The sequence below is a fragment of the Epinephelus fuscoguttatus genome, linkage group LG15 (assembly GCF_011397635.1).
Source record: "Epinephelus fuscoguttatus linkage group LG15, E.fuscoguttatus.final_Chr_v1".
Taxonomy (NCBI): domain Eukaryota; kingdom Metazoa; phylum Chordata; class Actinopteri; order Perciformes; family Serranidae; genus Epinephelus; species Epinephelus fuscoguttatus.
In genome coordinates, this window is record NC_064766.1 from 34,709,634 (window position 1) to 34,734,365 (window position 24,732).

Genomic DNA, 24,732 nt, shown 5'->3' on the forward strand with positions numbered 1-24,732 from the left:
ATGTTTAAACAATCAATTTTACGACTGGAATCCGCTCAAACTTCACTCGGAGATACACACAGAGAGCATTCCTTTGGTTGCTCACAAAAACACGTGCAAGAAAAAGCTCTTAGAGGATCCTGGTTAATTCATAAGGACCGTGGTATCTGCTGAGGGGCTGCTTTGATGTGGTCCAGCCACCCCCTTGTGGATGGAGATCCAACCCTGCAGTACAAAATTCATGTACTTGTACACATCATCCCTGTGTTCTTTTGATTCCCTATCTAGTCTCGTCTCTATCTGTCCTGCATGTCTTCTAGTCTCTGATGGGACAAACAAAACATCTAAAATCCTGTCTCTGCTTTGGAAAGTTTGCTCATGGAAGATTAAAATCTCATCCCAAATTCCCCAACATCAGACTTCTGAGAGACCAACCCACTCATGCTGAAATGAGACTAAATGAAGTAGGAAATGGTTGTGACAAAGCATGACATTAAGAGCAGTTTCAAAATGAGACAAGATGACATACAAACACCCAAGGGTGTAAGTTTCATTTCAGCGTTTGGGAGATGGGAGCACATATGTCCTGCGCAAGGAAGTTTTGAGCGTCAGACACTTCATTTCCTGGATTTTTATGCTCCAATTTATGGTGGAAATTAAGAATATGAGGGTGATATGGCCCTCAAATAATAAAAGGATATTAAAGAGGATTTTTGTGCTAATACTAAAAGAATTTAAAAATATTTTGTTATTAATTTCAAGAACATGCAATTGAAAAAAATAAGTGTAATAGCTTTATGTAAACATCGATGTAGCATTTAACCTCATGTATTCAGTAAAAACTGGACAAAAATAATCTGTAAATTTTTAATTTCGCAAAAACAGTAACTGAGTGACGTTTAGATTTTGTATAAAATATAAATATAACACAATAAAGTCAACCACAAAGTATACATCTAAACAGTTGCTAAATACAAAAAAATAATAATAAAAATATAATAAAATAATATACCATTGAATCTATACATAAAAAATTAAATCAACAGGTGACTTTAAACAATATGTAAAACTTACTACATAGGCTAACTTCTTATCCCTCCTCTTTTAGAAGAATCCAAAAAGATTTGACTTGTTTTTCCATCACCAGCCTGACATTGTGTCAGGCTTGGGATAGCAACGCCAATTCCTGTAAACATTCTCTGGCGAGAGCAGAGGACGACACGCTTTGCTGCTGCCAGAGGAGCTGCTGACTGAGTTTGCTCAAAGCAGCAAGACGCTACAAGTGTCTGAAAAGTTCGTAGCTGTTCATAAAACATTGAGGGATGTAGCATCAGACACCCAGACTCCCCTCTTTCGAGCTCATCTCATCAACCATGGAGCCAGCAGAATTTCACTTTTAGCCATGCTTGTTGCTGTACGACACATTCTGACAATATGTCAATAAACTGCCACTATCACTCTAAACAATTTGAAAGTCAAACCAAAAATGATACCCGTATTATCACTAACAATAAGATGCAGCACATTTCTAGGGGGCGCAAATGCACATGTTCGAAATATTAAGGGAGACGTTTCCCTAACATCCCCCCCAAATTCTACGCCTGTGCAAACATCCACCAACACAGAAACTCTGTACGATAAAGATGAGGGATTCGATTTGTTTTTTCTTCACAGGTATTTATTTTGTTTATCATGTAAGAAAATAAGACAAAGAAACGTTCCACTTCTCACATTTTCTTTCAATGGCACACAAGGTGAAGGTGTTAAGTTTTTTGGCAGAAAATAAAGTAAAAAGCAAGAAGAGAATGAAACCACAGAGTGCATTATGACTTTCATGTTCAATACTTGAAAACTCATGTTAAGTATCTGATGATGACACTGTTAAATATGGGGAAACTAGCGTGGCCGTTACAGAATTTAAGTCTTGACTGTATGTTTGGAACATAATCTAAGCATAGGCTTAATTTGCATAGCTTACAAGGGTAAAAGAAAACTGCTTTTATATGGGCTACATGTTCTATCAACTATGTGTTGCTACCTCAAGGTAAAAGAGAACGTCTGAAAGCAATAAATGTACAATTATGAAAAGCTCTTGAGTGCAGGACAGTATGCCTTCAACCAATTTCAAATGAGAACATCATCAAACATGAGTCATCCATTCTCACTTTCATAACTTGGATTTCTGTAAGGCTTCTTTTTGTCGTACAAAGACTGGAAATTGACAAAATACACAAAAAACAGTTGGCAACTTTACATTGAAAAGTATTAAAGATTAAGCATTAAATGAACTGGTAAACCACATGTGGGTTAAGCCCCATTGCTCTGTGGACAGGTCCATTCTTATAGCTTTAGCTTCATCAGTAGTCACGTCTTAAGGCTTAGAATGGGTCCACACACTGCTCCACAGCTGTAACAAACTACCTCTAAAGATCAACAGAGCAGCAACATCGAAATAAATCTCAAATAAATGCATTGCATCTACAGAAATTGTCTTAACACATTTTGGCATTCAAATATTGGTGTATTTAAAAATAATATGCTCTAATTTGTATGCTTTGTATTAAAGTACATTCTCCCCGTTTGTGATGGACCGAAGGAAGACTTGCAAGAGTCGACACTGTACTTTTTCCTCCCTCTGTATGCAAAACATATGGAAAACGTGGTAAATACAAGGTTTCTCAAGGAGGGAATCGATATTGTCATTTTGGGGGTTGTAGAGTCCCAACTGTGCACGACAGGGTGACAGGAGGTCAAAATCAGAGGGACGGGGATCACACTTCCATGCTGGTCCCTCCACTATTTTGGCCTTAATGTAAAACAAATCTCTAGCGCCCTCACTAGACCTACAGGGACATGACTCGAACCAGCAAGTCTTGCCCTGCCCTGACTTACACCGCCCCAACAAATTATGGATCCCACTTGGATCTCGAGTGGCTGGGGTGGCTGAATATGTGCACCGAAACATAAAACTGCATGTATAAACGATACGCTTCCTTTCACACATTTAATGAAAAAAAAAAAAAAGTGTATTGAACGTGGTCATATTCACAGGTGAGAAGTGAAATTACCTGTGCTGGTCTTTTTTTCTCCCCCTTTCCTCCATCTTTTGATTTCATGGCTTCAACCCATAGTACCTGCTTTCCTTTCTCAAGAAATAAGATGGGATGCCGAGAAAATAATTTGGTGTGTTTATTCCCGAGACGATAAAATCTAATGGCTTTTCTCTCCCCAGGGGTTTGGCTCAGTCACAGCAAACACAAAACACACACACGCACATCTATGCACACGATTCACCCAAAAATACCCCCCCCACCCCCCCCCCAACACTGCGTCTAAAATGTCTGAATATTATTATTTTCTGGAAATTATGTTTTTGCATTAGTAAAATTTAAAAAAACAACATCACACATGCTCTCGCTCTCTCTCTCTAATATAACTGAAGAATTCTCCTCTCTCACATCAAGGCTTGGTTCACACACAGAGCACATTAACACAACATCCCACAACATAAACAGAACACTGAGGGTCACAAACACAGAGGTTATTCAGTCAAAAAGGGAGGTGCTTTGCCTGCAAAGACTCGTGGTATGAAAAGGTCGAGACGAGGGGCCTCACTTAGTGAAAACTGTGAAATTCCTACATGTGGACCGACTTTTATGATGCATGAAACAAAATGACTGCTTAAAGTTACCATTCTGGTTTTCACTATAGCCCCTGGTGGGAGGGAATATCAAGCCATATTTGGCACAACCAGTCAGACAAGCTCTCTGTTGCTTTCCCCGTCTGTGTAAAGAAAAAAAAAAAAACAAAACAAAAAACAGCATGTGCAAATGACGACGGCAAGGAGGCCTGATAACTAGTCAGTGGTTCATAAATCCTACCTACTGTGGGATGTTTAGTCTGCCCTCGTTCCTTTAAAGTAAGGCTGCTCCCACAAAAAGAAGCAGGTGGACACATTAAACTAAAGAAAAGTCACTGGAATGCTCAGAGAGGATAGAAAAATCAAACTGACAGTGAAGTCTACGGTGGAGTTACGCCACTGGACAAGCAAAGAGCAAACATCTGCCGCTTCCTTTCATCCCATCTGTTGATATCAGAAACGCACTCAAAGCTTGGCCTTTTTCCCACCTATGGTTGTGCACTTGTACAGCTGGAGGAGGGGATGGGATGGGGGTGTGTGGGTGAGGAAGAGGAGGAGGAGGAGGAGGGGGGGCATTGGGCTGTGAAGAAGGTAAGGCTGCTGTTACTCCCTCTTATCGGCTGCCTTTGATTGCTCCCTCTGAATCATGCAGCGGCGCACAATACTGTCAAAACTCCCCAGGTAGAAGAGGGCGATGGTCCGAAATAATCCCATGGTAACAATCTGTGTGCGAGATAAACTGAGGTTAGAATTGCACAGTTTGCACAGCAGCCTGGAGCAGCACTACTTCTGCCGATGTGACGGTATCATGTATGTCACTTTACCTGCTGAAGACCTTCTGTGATGGAGGTAACAGGTGACATTCCACAGGTGAGGGCTGACAGCATGTAACCATCGGGTCCCACAGAGCTGTTGAAGTTCCCCTGCTACGAGAGCAAAGGAAAAACAGGCAGGTTGATTAACAACAGATTATCCATCCACTTAATGTTTAAAACTAAATAAGAAGCATGGTGGTTTAGTGGCAAGCGAAGGGAATTTCTTACCACTGCATCCCGAACAATGATCTTGGCCACTTGCTCTGGCTGACAAACTCCAGAGGTTTCAGAGATTAATTTAGTCTCCAGAGGCTATGAGAGGACAGAACAAAATAAATAAGGGAGGGTATTGTTAAGTCGTGTTACTATTTACTGTGTTAAAGAGGTGTTTACCTTTGTCTTGTTTTCCTCAGCCAGTCCTGGAGTGTCAGTGTCAGGGGGATAGGCCACAGTGACATAGATGTTGTATGGCTTTATCTGGAGAGGAAGAACAACACCACTCACTGAGCATTGTATCCTACCATTTGCAGCAATCAACATTTTATACAAACAGGAAATGAACTATAAATGCCCCCTTGTGATACATTTGGAATCCTTGTTATAACATTAACACCAGCAACTCCCTTTGCTGCTGCTCACCCCTCAGCAGCAAAGCAGTGGAAAAGCATAATGAGCTAAATTATTTCAACTAGATGAATCGTGAAGCTGATTTGCAAATGCAGCGTGTTTGCTTGGCGTACGGTGGAAATCTGTGCAAAAGGTTATTCAAGCAAAAGAGTCCAAAGCACTCACCTCCATCTGCAGAGACTCCGCTAAGCCACGCAGGGCAAACTTGGACGGGGAGTAGGCAGTGTACCCAAACAGGCCAATCTGGCCCGCTTGGGAGGACACAAACATAATGCGGCCCATTCTTCGCTCCTTCATGGTGGTTATGACGGCCCGTGTCGGGTAAACGCTGCCCAGGTAGTTCACTTCCATTAGTTTCTGTTGGCAGCAAGGTCAAAGTTCACACATCTTTTAACAAGGTTGTTGACAGTGTGGCGCTGAATAAATGTAGCTACAGATTCAACAACCTGAATACTGTCAAAAAATGTCTCTAATACACTTATCTACTAACCTCATCTTAATCTTTTTTGACAATAACAAAATCTCCTTCACAGTCAGACAGCACTCAAACCTCACATTTACCTATTGAGGAAATGCTGATTGCACAAAACACATTTCTAAAGATCTATTCTGTGGTCTGAGTGCAATATTTACCTTTAATAGATGTAAAGTAAGTCATTAAATTCCATTGGTCTGGCAGCTACAAGGCAATATTTGATCTATACCAATAAAATAAAACTATCCATCCTCTCATATCTCTCATATCAAGTTTGAATTCATAATTTTATGAATTTAAACTTGTTAAAATCATGAAATTATTCTGACACATTTTAGTCAGTCAGGTGTAAAAAATAAGCAGTGCATACTTTTATCAAAACTGTTCTTAGTCCTGTTAAGAGTTGCTTCTGGCTTCTGGAAATAAACAGGACCATGGTGGTGTCTTTGCTACACTCCTAGGTACCTACTTTAAAACGGTCCACTTCCACATCCTCAAACTTTCCAGAGATGGATGATCCTGCACAGTTCACCAACATATCAACAGGCCCCAGCTTCTCTTGAGCCTGCATGAAAGGAAAAAGCTAATTCAGTACCTCAGCACTGAATTATTAAAGTAATCTGAGATGTTCCACTGCTGCTAAGAGGCTACCATTACCTGTTTTATCACACTTTCCACCTGGCTGTAATCACTGGAAACATCCACAGATATGCAGAGCACCACCTGAGTGGGAAAATTGCACTAAACTTATTCAATGTAATTCAACATTGCATCAGCTGGTGTGCATTATATGAACACGTATAGTCATATCAACATCCTAAAATTACACCTTTCATTGAAACAAGTGCAACACCCTTACCTGTTTGTCATTGATGGCAAATTTCTCCACCTCTTTCTTTGCTTGGAGCAATTTAGCCTGAGGGGAAACGTGCGTATTTAATATAAAAACTTAAGAATCACAAAACATGAATGCTCACATGCAGGTGATCTGTTTAACACAAAATAAAGTAAATTTAGCATGCATGAGAAGCCTATCCTTCAGCTGTAGTGGAACAAATTAACCTTTGGAACATTTCTCCAACTTGTTTGACATCAAACGAGTTGGCTATAACAACAAACAGGTTGTGATCTGGCTGGAAAGAAATTAATGATTGGTTGAATGTGGTTTTGTGCTGACCTCATCTCGTGCCACCAGCGTGATGAATGCTCCTTGCCTGTAGCACTCGATTGCAATGCATTTTCCAATCCCACTTGAGCCTCCCGTCACCTGAAAATTGAAAAGGTAAGTGGATCATGAATCAAAGGTTAAGTATGGGTTGGCTGATCTGCAATGAGGATGCAGATAAGCTGGAAATTTAGTGCAATGCAACTAAGTACAATTACTCAAGTACTGCACTTAAGTACAAATCTGAGGCGACTGTACTTTACTTGACTTACTTACATTTGTCCAACAGCTTTAATTACTTTACAGATTATAATTTTTCATCCCCTTCTTGTTCAGTAAAAATAATGTATCTACAGATTAGTTGATTTTTAAAATTTTGGATAAACATCAGGATAAGGAGTTCTTTTGTGTGCTGAGAAAATCATCCTACTCCTTAAACTGAATTATCTATTTAAAAACCCTCAAGCTAGAAAACGCATGACAGAAAGCTGAAGAGCAGTTTTCCTGATCTCATGAACAGATATTACTGTAGATTAAACTACCCAACAGTGTATGAGGTGGTTAAAATTAGCACAACCTTAAACATCTACAGCAGTAAAATGCAACATACACATTTATGCAGCAGTAATAATAATCCAAAAGCATTATATATTATCATAAATCACGTTAAGTTCAATTTGCTTACTTATTTACTTACATACTTTAACACAAATAAGGTTTTTAATGCAGGACTTTCACTTGTAGTGGATTATCACAGCATTATATTAACACTTTTACCTCAGTAAAGAATCTGAATACTTACTCCACCACTGAATGTATCTTAGTAAAGCTAATAAACATGTGGAAGTCAACTCCACCATGGTGTTACCTAACCTGCATAATAACACGAGTCAAGCTACACTCTCTCGTCAGTTTATTAGGTACATTTAACTAAAACAAACAGACAGTTGTAATGCTCTTCTTGCTGCAACTGTTACAGACAGGTGTTGAATCAAACACATGGTGAGGCTGCTGTTTGAACTGTACACAAGGAGTCTCTATTATTTAATAAGTCAACCCGCCATGACATAACCATGAATCTGACCAATAACTTAAGTTAAATTACAACTTATCAACAGCTGTTTGAACAAAACTGAACATTATAACTTTTAAAAAGGTAAGATAAAGACTATTGCCGTTAACGAATGCTTTAGAAGTATCAATATTAAATGTTTTATCTGGGTTAACCTTTGAAAAGTTGTAGCTAGCTTAAGTTCGGACGTTAGCATTAGTTATTAACGTTAGCTTAACTGTTAATTCACTCGTCATGTGGGCGTGTCTTTTTTAAAACTGACAGCTGACTAGCGTTTATATTTTAATATTTTTCAGTCAGAAAGTTACGACTAGTAACAGTAATTTTGGTGTTAACAGGCATAACGATACATAACATACGTTTAAAGATGTAACGTCAGCTAGCTTAAACCCTAAAGCTAGCTGTAAAGCTAACGTTACAGTAACGTAGATGACTGGACGTTAGCTGCCGTTACCAGCCTAACTAGTAGTTAGCACTACGATGCACTTACCACGACGTGGGCCCCGTTCAATTTCAGAGGTTTGGGACTGATAAGAGGCGATATCATGTATAACAGTAGCACGAAGGCAACGATGAAGGCTGCCACTACAAGGAGCATGATGAATGGCAGGAGGAGCCACCAGGAATTGATGAAAAACCAATCTGTGATCGATGAGCTGAACGCTTCTTCAGAGGACATGGGTGAAATCTGGCAATCGTTAGCTTGTTTGCTAACTAGCAGGCCAGCTTCTGGGATCCGATAACAGGAGCTACGAGGCAGCGGCGGCCCGGAAAGGGGGAGGCGATACACAGATATCGGAGGAGGAGTTGCAGTGGTTTGGCAGTCAGTCAAAGATGTGTAACGACCAGCTTAAAGTACGGCGGTGGACCTTGGCTCCCCGTGACAAAGCGCAGTCTGCATAAACCAAAACAAATCGAACTGTGCACTGTAAACGGACGCTTAATGGGCGTGCTTGGTAGTTGTAGTTCTCAAGCCAACAGCTTCTATGTAATACCAACGCTGCTCAAGTGTGCATGAACGACAACTCCCACAATGCAGTGCTCCGCTTCCTCATTCGTCGTATCCGTTTCAGTTAGGCACCCACCCAACCAGCCATCAGGTGTGTTGATTAATGTCTCTATGTTCACAATTTTCAGTAATGAGTTAAAAACACTCACCCAAAATGTATTCGACCAGGTAAGAGCTGCACCTGGCAAAAAATATTTAATGTTTTTGACATTAACTGTGGGCAAAAAAAGTATAATTTAAAGGTTCTGTTTGGTAGTATTTCTTTGATGTTCATTTGCACCAGTTGGATGTGTTTATATTTGGCCATTATATGCATACGCAGTTTATTTTGAATTATTTTAATATTTCCTGCGTTATTAATGTGATATGGCAATATTATTTTGATGCTTCTTTGGCACAGAGGTTTAAACATTTGACTCAATGTTCAGCCAAAACACTATAAAAACAAACTTCCTGTGTGACCTACAGAAAAGAAGGTATGTTGACTGATGTTTATCAATGAACCTACCTCTCTATTGTAAATCCTTATCAAAAACAGGAAGGGAATTTGTTACAAAAAACTAAGTAAACAGCTGTTCTCGATGTAGCTATAACTTTTATTTATTTACATTATGGAAACAAAAAAAAAAAAAGAAAATCTTATGCATGGGTGACCTCTTTACAAAGAAAAAGGCTCAAGAGTTGGCTATATGTATAGACATTTACAATAAAATAAAGAGATGTTCCCCGACAAAACTCAAAAGAGATAGTTTGCACACCTTAGGAGCAAAGTAACACAACTGTATACAAGAGCTTACATGACATGTGAAAGTAATATACATTTCTTAGTTGTAGTGACAAAGCACTGGATATATAAGTAGTATGACCAATTTAGAAATAAACCAATAAAAAAAGAAGCTTGCAGCTTTTCTAGAAGGCACATGGTGCACACACTGCCCCTCATGGCTACATATAGTTCATGCTTGGGAATGCATTCCTATATTGTTAGGTATACAAGAAGATGATTCCTCCACCTGAGCCATCAGTGTTCAACTCGGTCTTGTTTTATCAAAATTCATTAGGTGACTTTATCTTAACATAAGGCATGTTCTTTTTCAGTTTATATTAAGGATAACCAGCAAAGCCTGTGGATAGTATTAAAAAATATGTACAGTACATTGTGAAAAACCCATGAGCAGAGTGACAAAGCAACTCAAAGCTACTCAGTCCTTGAAAATTGGTAAAATAATGCTGGTCTGGCACCATTGGTGATCCACCCTTATAGCTGTGTTTAATTTCAATGACAAATGAGTAAACAAACACAACTGTCCTTTGTTAGGAAACTGGATAAACAATCAAAAGTTTCCATGGGTCTTATGCAACTCTCATCCTGAGTATCTCTGTCTCAGAACTCTTAAGCATCCACCACCATGAGACGACATATTTCACCGCAACAAATCCTATACGCTCATGTCTTCACTTCATTCCCCCAGCCCAAGATTTGTACATTCCACAAAGTACATTATACACTATAAAATGCTTGTTTTTTCTTAATATAAAATTGAAAATACATTAGGGTTATTTATTAGTTTTGCAAGATGCATTCTGACTGGAAAATAAGGACACAAGCGCCAGTCCCAATTTAAAATAATTTATCTTGATTTCAAAAGCCTTATTTGGAATAATTGTTGTGTATGTCTGCCATTAGCTTCCCTAAGTTGGTGGGGGTTCTGCTCATCAATACTATTAGTCTTTAGTGCATAAATCAAACAACCCTTTAATTCCCAATGTTGTATTAACTCGTTTGTCAGGTTAATTGCAGTTGGGAGGTCTTTAATCTTCTTTGGACAGTGGTTAATCAAATAAGACCAGATCCTCCCACCTCTGTGTGGTCATCAAATTGGCAAAATAGAGCAGTAATTTTGTCCACTTGTAAAAACCACAAAGTCTGGTGAATGGTTACGATGAGAGAGACAGAGAGAGAGAAAGGGACAAAGACAGTACAGAGAGACAATCACAATTCCTTTGCTTTGGTTTGGCTTGGCTCAATAATCCCACCTAGCCTTCCTGTCCAAAGTCTTCTGTGAATTTTTTCAGTTTCTCCAGATCCTGTTCATTGACTGTTGGCTTTGTGCTGGTCTGAGACCTCATCATGTCAGACTGAAAAGAAGAAAAACAAACATTAAAGAAAGGCCTATAATCTGCATTTTATTACCATCTAATATTTTATACCCTTACCATGCAGACTACAGGTTCCAATAGCTTCTCCCCAGGGACATCCATCCATGTCATTTCAATTGCGTTGGGGTCGCCAGGTGAGCAAGGAGTCAAGAGGTCATCTACAATCGTGTTGGGGTCAGTTGGTGATTGACCTCGTACCTTATTTAAATTACAATATAAGAAAAGAATCAAAAGTGACAATTAGTCGACTGCAACATGTTACACTGAAGCATAAAACTGAGACAGATGTTTTAAAAGACGCACCCGTTTGAAGTGGGTTGCTGACTGGACCTTTCGAACAGGCTGCATTAGAGCGTCTCTGACAATGATGCTGATATCTGCTCCTGAGTATCCATCCGTCTTCTTGCCCAGAGTGACAAAGTCACTCTCAGTGAGACTGTTGGGTGTCGAGCCCAGGTGGAGCTTGAACATGAAGGCGCGGGCGTGCTCTTCAGGCAGCGGAATGTAGATCCTCTTCTCAAATCTGAGAAAGGAGTATTGGCGCAGTCAGCAAAGGTAATGACGACATGGTTACTTATCACTTTCACCAAGTAATAACAATTACCTTCTCCTGATGGCTGAGTCTAGGGTCCATGGGATGTTTGTTGCCCCAAGTACAAGGACTCCCTCATTGTCGTTACCCACACCTACATAACAAAAAAGTCAGGATAAGTACACACCTGAATACTCAGATAATTGAAGCCTCCAGCTTTCCATAGATCTGTGACCACGTTATATTAAAGAGCAGCTGCCCATGAGATTATTGCAACACTACCATTTGTGGTTTCCCAGCGTTTTATTGCAAAGGCGTGCCACTTCTCCTGAATTAAAAAAAAAATACCCCCACAAACATCATGCAAAGTAAATTACATATTTACAAAAATCATAAAAATAAATCCAAGTAATGAGTTTGGCTGTAGTTTCGGCTGTCGTCTGCACACTAAGATGATCATGAGATGAAATGTGTCAAGGTCTAGTTAGCTTATTACCGTTGTTCAACATGTTCCTGTTATTGCTGACACAGTATGCAAATACAGAAGTAAGCCTCTGAAAGTTGCTAAACATGAAGCACATAACAATTGACAAAAAGGTCAATATTGATTATAGATAAGCAACTTTCACTATTCTACCATTTTACAAAATATAAATCTAATTGTGGATGGATATCTATGAGCACAGCTTCTCAAAGCAACAACATGTTGCACTTCAGCCACAACTCAATCCGTGATGTCACAGCAGGTTGTTTTCCACTCACCTGTCAAAGAACACATCTACTCTGACATCTCTTTAGGGGTGTGACCAGAATGAGCATGCTGTAAAGTTCGACTCAGTTCAGAGCACGGCAGCAGCAATTTCCTGCCCCATGTGACTCAGTGGTCATTCATCATTTAAATTATTCACGTTTCAGTTAGAAATAAGTGAATCGGCAGAAGTAAAGAGAGAGTGAGAGTCTGTCTACTTCCTTTTTCTGGGACAAATCATATAGTTTTGCCAGCCAGTGGAATTATGTATTGAGGGAGCCAAGTATACATGTCTTTTAAGGTTGCCCAAAAGTACTTTTCAGTCACCCAATCACTGTAGCTAATTTTTTTTTCCTGTGCGCAGCTCAAGTTTATATGGTGATACATTTGTCTCTCCCAAGTTGTGTCACTAAAATGATTCCAGTGCAAATCTAGGATGCAGAAAGAAACAGAAAGGGTTGCTTCACTCATTGCGTAACCATCCACTTTCTATTTAAACTGCCATTTTAGATCCCAAAGGCTGTTCACTTATCCTACAGAACACTACTGAAAAAAAGTCTCTTAAATCTTACATTTGGAAACTCTTTAACAATAACAATGTAATTTCATTCATCGCTGATTTCAGTAATTACAAAACAATTGTTTTAGCTCATCAGACTCACCCTGCATCTGAACCAGGAACTCTGTCTTTATACGGCGAGCAGCCTCACTTTCGTTCTCACTTCTCGAGCCGCACAGTGAGTCGATCTCATCAATGAAGATGATCGAAGGCTTGTGCTCCCTTGCGAGGCTAAAAAGATTCTTCACCAACCTGGGAAGCAAATGTAAAGGTTTTTAAAAACAAAATGGCAAGATGTTGCTGGCTGCAGTGTATTTTTATAATCAACTCATGCTTTTGTGGATTACTGTTAATGTGACTTACTTTTCACTCTCTCCCAGCCATTTGGAGACAAGGTCAGACGAGGAGATGGAAAAGAAGGTTGAGTTGTTTGCCTCTGTGGCGACAGCTTTAGCCAGATATGACTTTCCTGTACCTGGAGGCCCAAAGAGCAAGATCCCTCTCCATGGAGTTCTCTTTCCTGTCAGTCAAACAAAAAGGTAATTTACTCCATATTCATGTCACATTAACCACCACCTGCACTCTGACACAACAGGTCCATGCAACAAAGATGTTTGTTTCTATATTTTGAGAGCAAAGTAATGAGATAGCCTTTATACTCATTAAAATACACACCTGTGAAAAGGTGGGGGAATTTGATTGGAAGAATAACAGCTTCTTTCAGCGCCTCCTTGGCTCCCTCTAAACCAGCGACATCGCTCCATTTGATGTTTGGTTTCTCCATAACAATTGCACCTGGAAAAAATAACAAATTACATTACTGAGGAGTCTAACTGATGTGTGATTTATGACAGACTGTGTGTGACAACAAACAAGAAATCAACAAATTATGACAACTCAGTTCAGATTAAAAAAAAACACAAAGCCTGCTGAAAGCCTAATAGTCCTCAAAAGGAATATTACAAACCTGAGAGTTGATTTTGGAACTTCTTTTTCTCTGGATCATCACCTTCATCGCTTTCATTCCTGGAAACACAAACATATAATTATAAATAATAGAATTCTGTCTACATATCAAATACAAAATAATGAATTACAGCTTCATATACATCAAAGAAACACTGAATGGTTTTCCATCCAAGTCTGAATGGCATCACGTCTGCCCCACCCATAAACGCACCCTTTGTCATCAGACCCTGACTCTTTGACAGGCTTGGCGGGAGGAGCTTTCTCTTTCTTCTTTAGATACTCCTTCAACTTCTCTGCTCTGTCCAGGTATTCAGCACATTTCGCCCTGATGCTCTGTTTAGCTTTCTCACCCTGGGCTTCATCTGTCAGGAAAAACAACAAAAAAAGTTTTACAAAAATTACTTCAGGCTTAAATATTTGTTCATCTTAGCATTTCGGTGTTAGTACACTCTGACTGCTTTAAAAACAAAAAAATCACATCTATAATTAAACACTATTATCATTATTTTTGCTATCACCAATGCTATGGCACTGTACAGAATAGCTTTCATGTCATTTTAAGACATGTCAGGCCACTCTTACACCATGTCAAAAAGGAGTATCATCAGACTGTAATTTCTGTTGAGGCAATCAGCTGTAGGTGTCAGATTGTGGACGCTGTACACTTGATGGCAATGTGCTGTTTTATGCCTTACATTTCACCACATGGAGGAAGTACTGAACAGCAGCCTGGTAAAGATGCAGAGCCTCCTCGTATTGCTGAGCTTTATCCTCCTGAGCCGCCTTGCTGGCAAGATCGATGGCTTTCTAAAATAAGACAGACACAGAACAATGTCAGTTGCAGGTAATGAAAAACAGAGACAGAGCTGTGTGATATTAATAAAAGCATTGCCACATATACACTACCGGTCAAAAGTTTTAGAACACCCAAATTTTTCCAGTTTTTTATTGAAAATTATGCAGTTTAATGTCTCATTGTACTCTGAAATGAAAGCATAGAACAAATAAACAATTGAGGTCAAAAAAGGAATCATGGAATCACTTTATAAACCAAAATGTATTCTAAACTTTTGACTCATCAAAGTAGCCACCTTTGGCAGATATAACAGCTGAACACACTTGTGGCATTCTTTCTACAATGGAAATCAAATATTCTGCAGAAAGTTCTTCCCAACTCTGTTGCAGAAGTTCCCATAAATGTGTGGCACTTGTAGGTTGCTTTGCTTTCACTCTTCTGTCCAGTTCATCCCAAACCAGCTCGATGGGGTTTAAGTCTGGAGACTGTGCTGGCCACTCCATGTTTTCAAGCTTACCATCTTGTTCTTTTTTCCTGAGGTAGTTCTGGCATAGCTTGGACGTATGTTTTGGGTCATTATCTTGCTGTAGGGTGAAACCCCTGACCAACTAGGCGCATACCAGAGGGTACTGCATGGCGCTGCAGAATGCTATGGTAGCCGTTTTGGTTCAGGGTGCCTCTCACTCTGTACAAGTCACCGACCCTGGATCCAGAAAAACAGCCCCAGACCATCACGCTTCCTCCTCCATGTTTGACAGTTGATGTCACACACTGAGGAACCATCCTTTCGCCTACTCGACGTCCATTGGTGGTGTTTCATGGCCCAGGCAAGCCTCTTCTTCTTATTCTGATGTCTTAGCAATGGCTTTCTTGCTGCAACTCGAAGTCTTCTCTTCACAGTTGAAACTGAGACTTGCTTACTACGACCACTATTAAGCTGTGCTTGAAGCTGTTGTCCTGTGAGCCGCCTATCACGCAAGCTGTTGACTCTCAGAAACTTGTCTTCTGATTCTGTTGTGGCTTTGGGTCTGCCAGACCTCTTCCTGTCAGAGTTTCTCCCAGTTTCTGAGTGCCTTTTGATGGTGAAGGAAACTGTACTCACTGACACCTTGACTTTCTTCGCAATTTCTCTGTAGGAAAGCCCTACATTTTTAAGTGTTATGATGGTCAGTCTCTCTTCCATTGTTAATTGCCTTTTTCTTGCCATTTTTATGCTAATACACTACTTTATGCAGTACAATACTGTTCAAATGATGCTCAGAGGGGAATGGTACCACAGTGTGTTCCAACACTGCTTTTATGCAGACAGAGGGGGTTGTAAGTAATCAAGAAAAGTTGGAACACCTGTAGGAACTGGTAGCACCAACTTTCAAGGCTTGATCAACCTCCATTGCTGCAGAACGGCTTTAAGTTGTTAACCCATTTCTTGTTCCCTGAAAAAGGCCTTTTTGTATAATTCTGAAATGTATATTATTTCAGTTTTGGGTAACCTTACCCTTTTTTTAACCTCTAGCAGTTCACTACTTACCTTTGTACCATTTCAAGCTATTCATTGGACTTGAACGGCTTGAATTTCAATAAAAACTGGAAAAATTGGGGTGTTCTAAAACTTTTGACCGGTAGTGTATAAGCCAATCAAAACAGAATGAAAAACGTGTATGGATATGTCAGACACAGGCAACCTTTCTATTTATACTTGCCATAATCTACTAGCTGTATGTGAAGATCAGATTTAATCAAACACCTGTCCTGTGTGATGACACACACCGAGGTAGGAGTGCCTGGACCTAAATTTGAATGCACTTCTTTCACTTCCTTTTGGTCACCGTAGCTGTAATACGTAACTGTAGCACACTTTGTACTTGTAACACAATCTGTACAGAATATAACATTGATAGTTTTCCACTTCCACTTTTAGTTGATGTCTATTTTAGAGGCTAAAGACAACCGGCTAGCTACCTAGCTAGCAACGTTAATCCCATTAGCAAGGCGTCTTATTTGTCACGCTCGCGCTAACATGATACGACATTTACAACAACTGCTTATAACTTTACTGTAAAAGCAGGAAACGTCAGTCTTTATAACACATATGGGCCGTAATGTTCTTCTTTACAGGTCTGTGTTGTTCACAAGTTAGCTTTCACAGCCGTATTCATGCATGTTAGCTAACATGCTAATTAGCAGCTAATATTCCAAACGTTACGCTTTTGTACACAGTTAGAAGCATTTATACCGAACACCACCCAACTAAACAACGTCAGACGTGTCGGTTGTCAACAACTACGATACTTTTTCAGTTTGTTACAAGATTTTAACAACTTTTTTAGCTTATTAACGCGTTTTAGCCAGGCTTTGGGTTGGTCCTCAACTTACCTGTAAATTATTGTTGGTAGCCATAATGGCTGATCACTGCTCCAATAATCGAAACGAATGTAACACCGCCGTCGGCAAACAACTGTTAAACACTCCGCTTCAGGATTTAACCATACAAGTAGACTGTTAAATCGACAATCGAGGTTATTATGAAGCTTGTTTTCCTTTCTTAGATCGCTCCGGAGTCCGATCGAGGAGGGAACTTCCGCATTGAAAAGTCGATACTCGCGTGCACGGAATGTGATGACGTCAAGACGTAGCCTCTGTACAGTTCAGAGTACATTGCTATTATTAGAATTATTCAGAATATATGTTACATATGACCGCAATTTTAGTATAAAAAAGACTGTAGCTCTGATTTAAAACTATAAACCTTACCTTTTTCTTATCTGCCTGCCATGTGGCTTGTTCTGTGGTGTCTTTGGTTAGTGGTTAACCCATAGCCCATATAACCCCCACCTGTATGTGCACTCTATGGGTTTATCAAAAGGAAACACTGCCTGACAATGAATGAACTATCATCCCCAGCCGTAAACTAAGTATAAATGTTTTAAAAGTCCCCTCCACATACACACTGTTGTGAACCTATGACACTGCTTTGATTTTACCATCATGAAAAAAATAACACCCATATTTGTAAAACAAATATGAAGTGTTGGATTTCTGCAGTAACCTGTTTATAGTCTAGGTACTGCTGTAGTTCCTCCACTCTGTCCAGGTACTGTTTACATTTATCTCTGATCTTCTGGTTGCCATCTTTACCCTGAGGTTCACCTGATGGGAAGGAGAACATTCATTTAATACCATTCTGTAACGTTATTCATTTTTGTACCAACTCATAAGGATGGCACAACTCAAAATAAGCACATACCAACAAAACATTAAAGGGATAGTGCACCCAAAAATGAAAATTCAGCCATTATCTACTCACCCATATGCCGACGGAGGCTCAGGTGAAGTTTTAGAGTCCTCGCATCCCTTGTGGAGATTGGCGGGGGGAGCGGCTAGCACACCTAATGGCTGACGGCGCCCCAGACTAACGTCCAAGAACACGAAATTGAAACCACAAAATATCTCCAACGTGCTCATCCATAGGTATCCAAGTATACTGCAGCCCCAACATAAGTTGTTTCAAAAAACATCATTTGAACTCTGTTTTTAGCCTCACTGTAGCCTGTAGCTCTGACTGCTTCTCTGTGCTCTGCGCTCACGTGTGTGCACTTGCGCGAGACCAACGAAAGCATGAGCTTTGCTTACCCGTGTTTACATCACGTGACATGTGCGCCACAGGGGGAGACAACAGTAACCACAGTAGCTAAAAGATAATTTGCACTACAGTCTTTTAGCAAAGGACAGCCCAACATGTCTGAAGACTTTGAAATTGAGGAGGAACAGCATTTCTTTGTTGAGCCGTATTTGTTTGAGCCCGAGTATACGGACTGAACTCAGGCTCCTGGATGAAGCAGCCGCTGCAGCTCATGAGCCTCAGCCAGCTGTAGAATACCGGAGTCGAGCACTGGAAACCTGGTGGTGTAGTTGTTTCAAATGCAAAGCAATGCCAATGGATGAGGAAAGTCTTTGCTGCTCAGACTGGGAATTGGCGATGCCTGCACTTGAGAATCTGGACATCAGTACTGACAAGACTGCTGCTCTTCAGAGACCGTGCATCACCAATCACCCTGAGCGCACACATGTGAGTGCGGAGCACAGAGAAGCAGTCAGAGCTACAGGCTACAGTGAGGCTAAAAACAGAGTTCAAATGACGTTTTTCGAAACAACTTTTTATGTCGGGGCTTCAGGACACTTGGATCACTATGGATGAACACGTTGGAGATATTTTGTGGTTTCAGTTTTGTGTTCTTGGACATTAGTCTGGGGCGCCGTCAGCCATTAGGTGTGCTAGCCGCTCCCCCCGCCGATCTCCACAAGAGATGTGAGGACACTAAAACTTCACCTGAGCCTCTGTCGGCATATGGGTGAGTAGATAATGGCTGAATTCTTAATTTTTGGGTGCACTATCCCTTTAATAGTTGAGTAATTTTACTTGTAGATACTACTTGGTCATCAGGCATTGACAGTAATGCACACTCTTGCACAAACTGTAAGAATGACCTGATAGGTTTCATTATGTGACATTAGATGCACTCTGTTTCCAGCCATAGTCACGCACGTTTTAAAATGTGCAGAAAGTACTTGACAGCATGTTGGTAGGAGCGGATGGCCTCCTCATAGTTTCCAGCCTGGTCTTCCTCCGAGGCCTTTTGTGCCACAGCGATAGCTTTCTGAAAGAGGAGGAAATTGATTAAGATGTCAGATACAGTCACGTCTTATGTTTCTACTGAAAACATGACAGAGTCTATATTGGTCGGAACCTAAAGGTCAGTGAATTCACTTCATCTCAGTGTTTTAAAAGCTGCATAAATCTTTTTCAGCCAAAACAAAATAAGTATAGTACATTATTGTTGTTATATGAATGACAGTTAGTGCCATATTATAAACAAATCATAATGATTTCTTTAATGCTCTGGAGCTAGTGCTGAAATAATAAATTGACTGACTGAGTAGTTGATCAAGAGAATATTACTTAATTCCACATTTTGTAATCCAGTCATTTATTATGTAATAATAGACCATGTTCATGACAGGTGTTTTCATGTGTCATTGCAGGAAAAGCTCAAGTGTAATTAAAAACATCAATAATGATAAAGTGTACCAGCAAGTCATGCCACAAAACCAGGGCCCTGGAACTTGTTTACCAAACTTAAATGAAATTGTCTGTAGTGGCATTGATTACACCTGACAAAATGTCTACTGTGAAAAAGGTCTGTCCCAAAGATTTGAATTTGACTTTTTCATAAACTGTCAATCAGTTATGTAATAAGTGATTAACTGTATAGTCAGTTCTAGTAAGTAATCTTTGATATATATAAACCTTTATTTAATCAGGTTAGTCCTGTTGAGATGGAGATCTCATTTTCAAGAGAGACCTGACATAAATAGCAACATAAAATAAAACAATCAATTTAAAAAGTGCACGGTAGCATAATATATATATATATACATATATATATATATATATACAGTACAGGCCAAAAGTTTGGACACACCTTCTCATTCAATGCGTTTTCTTTATTTTCATGACTATTTACATTGTAGATTCTCACTGAAGGCATCAAAACTATGAATGAACACATGTGGAGTTATGTACTTAACAAAAAAAGGTGAAATAACTGAAAACATGTTTTATATTCCAGTTTCTTCAAAATAGCCACCCTTTGCTCTGATTACTGCTTTGCACACTCTTGGCATTCTCTCCATGAGCTTCAAGAGGTAGTCACCTGAAATGGTTTTCCAACAGTCTTGAAGGAGTTCCCAGAGGTGTTTAGCACTTGTTGGCCCCTTTGCCTTCACTCTGCGGTCCAGCTCACCCCAAACCATCTCGATTGGGTTCAGGTCCGGTGACTGTGGAGGCCAGGTCATCTGCCGCAGCACTCCATCACTCTCCTTCTTGGTCAAATAGCCCTTACACAGCCTGGAGGTGTGTTTGGGGTCATTGTCCTGTTGAAAAATAAATGATCGTCCAACTAAACGCAAACCAGATGGGATGGCATGTCGCTGCAGGATGCTGTGGTAGCCATGCTGGTTCAGTGTGCCTTCAATTTTGAATAAATCCCCAACAGTGTCACCAGCAAAACACCCCCACACCATCACACCTCCTCCTCCATGCTTCACAGTGGGAACCAGGCATGTGGAATCCATCCGTTCACCTTTTCTGCGTCTCACAAAGACACGGCGGTTGGAACCAAAGATCTCAAATTTGGACTCATCAGACCAAAGCACAGATTTCCACTGGTCTAATGTCCATTCCTTGTGTTTCTTGGCCCAAACAAATCTCTTCTGCTTGTTGCCTCTCCTTAGCAGTGGTTTCCTAGCAGCTATTTGACCATGAAGGCCTGATTCGCGCAGTCTCCTCTTAACAGTTGTTCTAGAGATGGGTCTGCTGCTAGAACTCTGTGTGGCATTCATCTGGTCTCTGATCTGAGCTGCTGTTAACTTGCGATTTCTGAGGCTGGTGACTCGGATGAACTTATCCTCAGAAGCAGAGGTGACTCTTGGTCTTCCTTTCCTGGCTCGGTCCTCATGTGTGCCAGTTTCGTTGTAGCGCTTGATGGTTTTTGCGACTCCACTTGGGGACACATTTAAAGTTTTTGCAATTTTCCGGACTGACTGACCTTCATTTCTTAAAGTAATGATGGCCACTCGTTTTTCTTTAGTTAGCTGATTGGTTCTTGCCATAATATGAATTTTAACAGTTGTCCAATAGGGCTGTCGGCTGTGAATTAACCTGACTTCTGCACAACACAACTGATGGTCCCAACCCCATTGATAAAGCAAGAAATTCCACTAATTAACCCTGATAAGGTACACCTGTGAAGTGGAAACCATTTCAGGTGACTACCTCTTGAAGCTCATGGAGAGAATGCCAAGAGTGTGCAAAGCAGTAATCAGAGCAAAGGGTGGCTATTTTGAAGAAACTAGAATATAAAACATGTTTTCAGTTATTTCACCTTTTTTGTTAAGTACATAACTCCACATGTGTTCATTCATAGTTTTGATGCCTTCAGTGAGAATCTACAATGTAAATAGTCATGAAAATAAAGAAAACGCATTGAATGAGAAGGTGTGTCCAAACTTTTGGCCTGTACTGTGTATATATATATATGTATATATATATGTACAGTACATGTGTGTGTGTGTGTGTGTGTGTGTGTGTGTGTGTGTACATACATACACACACACACATACACATACACATATAAAGTCATATATACATATACACATATATAACATGAATTAGTTGAAACAAGTTAATACCAGCAACAATTAAATTAGTCAGGTTTTTGACTAGATTTCTGAATTGACCCATTGGAACCAGAGTATCAAGTATCAAATACACTGCAATTCATTCCAGGTATGTGGTGCAAAGAATCCAAAAGCAATCTTTCCCAAGTCAGTGTTAGTTCTAGGAACCTGCAGTACTAACCAGTCTTGCGAACGTGTGTTATGTGTTGCAGCTCTCCAGCCAATAAGTGATGACAAATATGAGGGCAATTTTTGAAGAACACCCTTAAATACATTAAAAACAAATGCTGGTCCCTTCCAAAAGAAAGAGAGGGCCAGCCCACTTTTTGATAAAGCAAACAGTGATGTGTGCCATAGCTGTCTCCAGTTATAAATCTATGGGCTGAATGGTAGACAGCATTTAAGGGATGTGAGCAAAATGGCTTTAGTGTCTAAACTGCTACTGAAACATCTCGACTGTCTTACAGTTACAGTGTAACTCCATTCAGTTATATTGTGGGTGTCAAACTCATTCATGGGCCACATACAACTCAGTCTGATCTCAGTGGGCTTGACCGGTAAAACCACTTTATATTAATCTATAAATAACAACACATCAACATTTTAAGCATTATGAAGTACAAGTACATTTTGAATATGTTCATCCATTTACAAAACAAGAAAAATATGTGCAATTTTAACAATAAGTCTTTGGGTGTTTTCACACTTGGTCCTTTTCAGCCCTCTAAACAGACTCAGAGCGTGTGATCACTCAAGAGAACTCAGACTCAATATATATTATATATAGGCTATAGTGTGAACACAAAAAGAACTGAGTCCCTTTTCTGTCGGTCACTTTTTGGTGCGCTTTCAGAGGACTGACTTCAGTTTGTTTTAAAAGGACTATATGTGAAAACACCCTTAGTTATTCCACATTCAGTCGCTCTACTACTCACTCTCATTACATGTGCATTTTTCCAAACTAAAGTGGAAGCTATCCATTACAAACCATTCACAAATCAAAGGGTTTGGCGGTGCCTTATCAAAAGGGTTTCACCAATATTGTTTTAAGATAACGTCTGATACAGATTTTTTACTGTTCTGAAGGTGCTGATTGACAATATGTTGCACAATGTTCAATATCTTTAAATATGAGCAGAACTGTATTTTGGTTGAAACTGAACAACACATTCTCACTCCGACCTCATCACATATTGACGTTTGGTCAATAGGTACCCTGGGTGTGTCGGTTGTTGACGTTCTGAGACACCGTGTCAACGTCTGCCTGTTACATGCATTGTCTTCTTTCAAAATACACTTCCGTTTTCACAGGAAATTTAACGTTTACATACTGTCTCTTTCAAAATAAATGCACTACGTTGGTACAACATTGCGAATTGATGTTTTTTTTTCCTTCAATGACAAACACACGTGATTGGGTTTGGTCAACAGAAGCACGTGGTTACGTTTAGGACAAAAGAACAGGGTTTGGCTTTAGAATGTTACTGGATGCGAACACCGCTCTCTCGGGTGTAAGTCAGTGTTTGTTGGACCCATCCACCACCTGTTCTTGTCAGACATTCGCTGCCTTAATTTTCCATCCTTGTCACACTGCATTTCCCCCTGCACCGCCAGGCACCATTAAAGTATAACCGCAACCAGCCTTGTATCATGCTGATGTTAAAGGACGCTTTTCGTTGGTCTCTGATGCTGCAAGTCACTGCCCAAGTGCCAAATTTCGACGACTACAGAGTGAGACCAGGCTTGATGGAACCCCTCTGAAGCAGCATCATACTTGAAGTAGGCTACTCACTTTTTAACTTGCTCCTGAAACCTGGCACCTCTCAGCCTTCACAGGCGCAGCAATACTAAATGTGCAAAGTCATCCAGAGGGCCAGATTGAACCCTTTGGTGGCCGGTTCTGGTCCACGAGCCATATGTTTGACAACCGAGTTATATGGTAAATTTGTGTATCAAAGCATTTATTATTTACTTATAATTTTATTAATCAAGAGTAAACTGTATGCTTAGCATCTGTGTTAGCAGACTGAGCCTCATAACTCTAGGAGGAAATTAGTTATTTAAAAGGGCGTCTTTGCATCTCAGATATTCATCAGCCCATCCAGATCACAGATGTAATCTTATAATTAGTCACATTCCCTGCTTAAAACATTTAATAAACTGTGAATGAATCATTTCACAGAGTGCTGCTGAATCTGTGGACCTGATGTGATTCATTATTTTAGGTCCATGATGGAGTTCAGTCAGCTCTTGCAGAGCAGAAATATTGACACACAAAGGTCCTGCATTCAAATTAATAACTGCTTATTCTGTTATAGTTTACTAAAAAGCTGTTTCAATTAAACACTCAGCACATTTTGACGTATTTAAGACTGAATCCAAACTCAGCACTTGTCAAAATGAAACCCATCAGATTACACTCAGCGGAATACACACGGTGTCCTTGTTCCTATTTGAGTGAATACACTTGTCACACTCCACTGCATCGACAAACAGGAAACTTGTGGTGTCAAACAAAGTTATTCATCTCACCTGTAGATTAGTCGGCTCCATGCAGAGTCCTGTGAGAATGAAAAACACAAGAGACTCAAGCCGTGATCTCCGCCAGCCTTGTTTCGTTTACCTAGCCGTGTGTCACAGCTCAACAAGTTCCTGTTTGCTTATCACTCCCTCGGCAGTGACACAGGCGCTCAAGGAAAGACAGCCTGCCCCGTCACAGGAATGGCAACGATGCAGCTGGGACGAGGACAGCCTCCTGCCAGTGAGTCACGGTGCCTAATTGTTGTCGTGCAAGTTACAAAGACAATACAAGTTGCTGAGCCATTGTATTAATGACCTAAATAGAAGCATCTGTGTCAGAGTTACTAAATTATTACTTTTCACTGTGACTCCTTCAGGGACAGTAGAATTAACAAACACCAAGATGCGTTAAGTCAAACAGAGGAGAGTC

General features: G+C 40.1%; 2 protein-coding genes across 3 annotated transcripts; both read right to left on the reverse strand.

The window, feature by feature from the left end:
- Positions 1 to 1,668: 1,668 nt before the first annotated feature.
- kdsr (3-ketodihydrosphingosine reductase) lies at positions 1,669 to 8,707 on the reverse strand. Its single transcript, XM_049598343.1, has 10 exons — positions 8,264 to 8,707; positions 6,714 to 6,803; positions 6,396 to 6,452; positions 6,194 to 6,259; positions 6,006 to 6,101; positions 5,227 to 5,418; positions 4,828 to 4,911; positions 4,663 to 4,746; positions 4,444 to 4,545; positions 1,669 to 4,342 (listed from the first exon to the last, which is right to left on the reverse strand). The coding sequence occupies exons 1-10, from the start codon at positions 8,450 to 8,452 to the stop codon at positions 4,223 to 4,225; spliced, it is 1,080 nt and encodes a 359-aa protein (XP_049454300.1). The 5' UTR covers positions 8,453 to 8,707; the 3' UTR covers positions 1,669 to 4,222.
- A 650-nt stretch (positions 8,708 to 9,357) lies between these two features.
- Positions 9,358 to 24,473, reverse strand: vps4b (vacuolar protein sorting 4 homolog B). Of its 2 annotated transcripts, XM_049597349.1 has the most exons (13): positions 24,315 to 24,473; positions 19,090 to 19,201; positions 17,593 to 17,693; positions 14,446 to 14,557; positions 13,962 to 14,112; positions 13,749 to 13,807; positions 13,457 to 13,576; positions 13,145 to 13,301; positions 12,885 to 13,033; positions 11,547 to 11,628; positions 11,246 to 11,465; positions 11,000 to 11,140; positions 9,358 to 10,921 (listed from the first exon to the last, which is right to left on the reverse strand). In XM_049597349.1, the coding sequence occupies exons 1-13, from the start codon at positions 24,333 to 24,335 to the stop codon at positions 10,820 to 10,822; spliced, it is 1,527 nt and encodes a 508-aa protein (XP_049453306.1). In that variant the 5' UTR covers positions 24,336 to 24,473; the 3' UTR covers positions 9,358 to 10,819. The 2 variants fall into 2 exon arrangements, with proteins under 2 accessions (XP_049453306.1, XP_049453307.1); XM_049597350.1 differs by lacking the exons at positions 17,593 to 17,693; positions 19,090 to 19,201; positions 24,315 to 24,473 and adding an exon at positions 16,920 to 17,174.
- Between the last annotated feature and the right edge of the window lie 259 nt (positions 24,474 to 24,732).

Coding starts and splice junctions, on each gene's coding strand:
- kdsr (XM_049598343.1), bottom strand. CDS start 8,452: ATGTCCTCTGAAGAAGCGTTCAGCTCATCGATCACAGATTGGTTTTTC. Junction 6,453..6,713: donor CGCTGGTGGCACGAGATGAG/GTCAGCACAAAA, acceptor GTTTCCCCTCAG/GCTAAATTGCTCCAAGCAAA. Junction 4,546..4,662: donor TCATTGTTCGGGATGCAGTG/GTAAGAAATTCC, acceptor TTGCTCTCGTAG/CAGGGGAACTTCAACAGCTC.
- vps4b (XM_049597349.1), bottom strand. CDS start 24,335: ATGGAGCCGACTAATCTACAG. Junction 13,808..13,961: donor TCAGGGTCTGATGACAAAGG/GTGCGTTTATGG, acceptor TTGTGTTTCCAG/GAATGAAAGCGATGAAGGTG. Junction 10,922..10,999: donor TGGAACCTGTAGTCTGCATG/GTAAGGGTATAA, acceptor TCTTCTTTTCAG/TCTGACATGATGAGGTCTCA.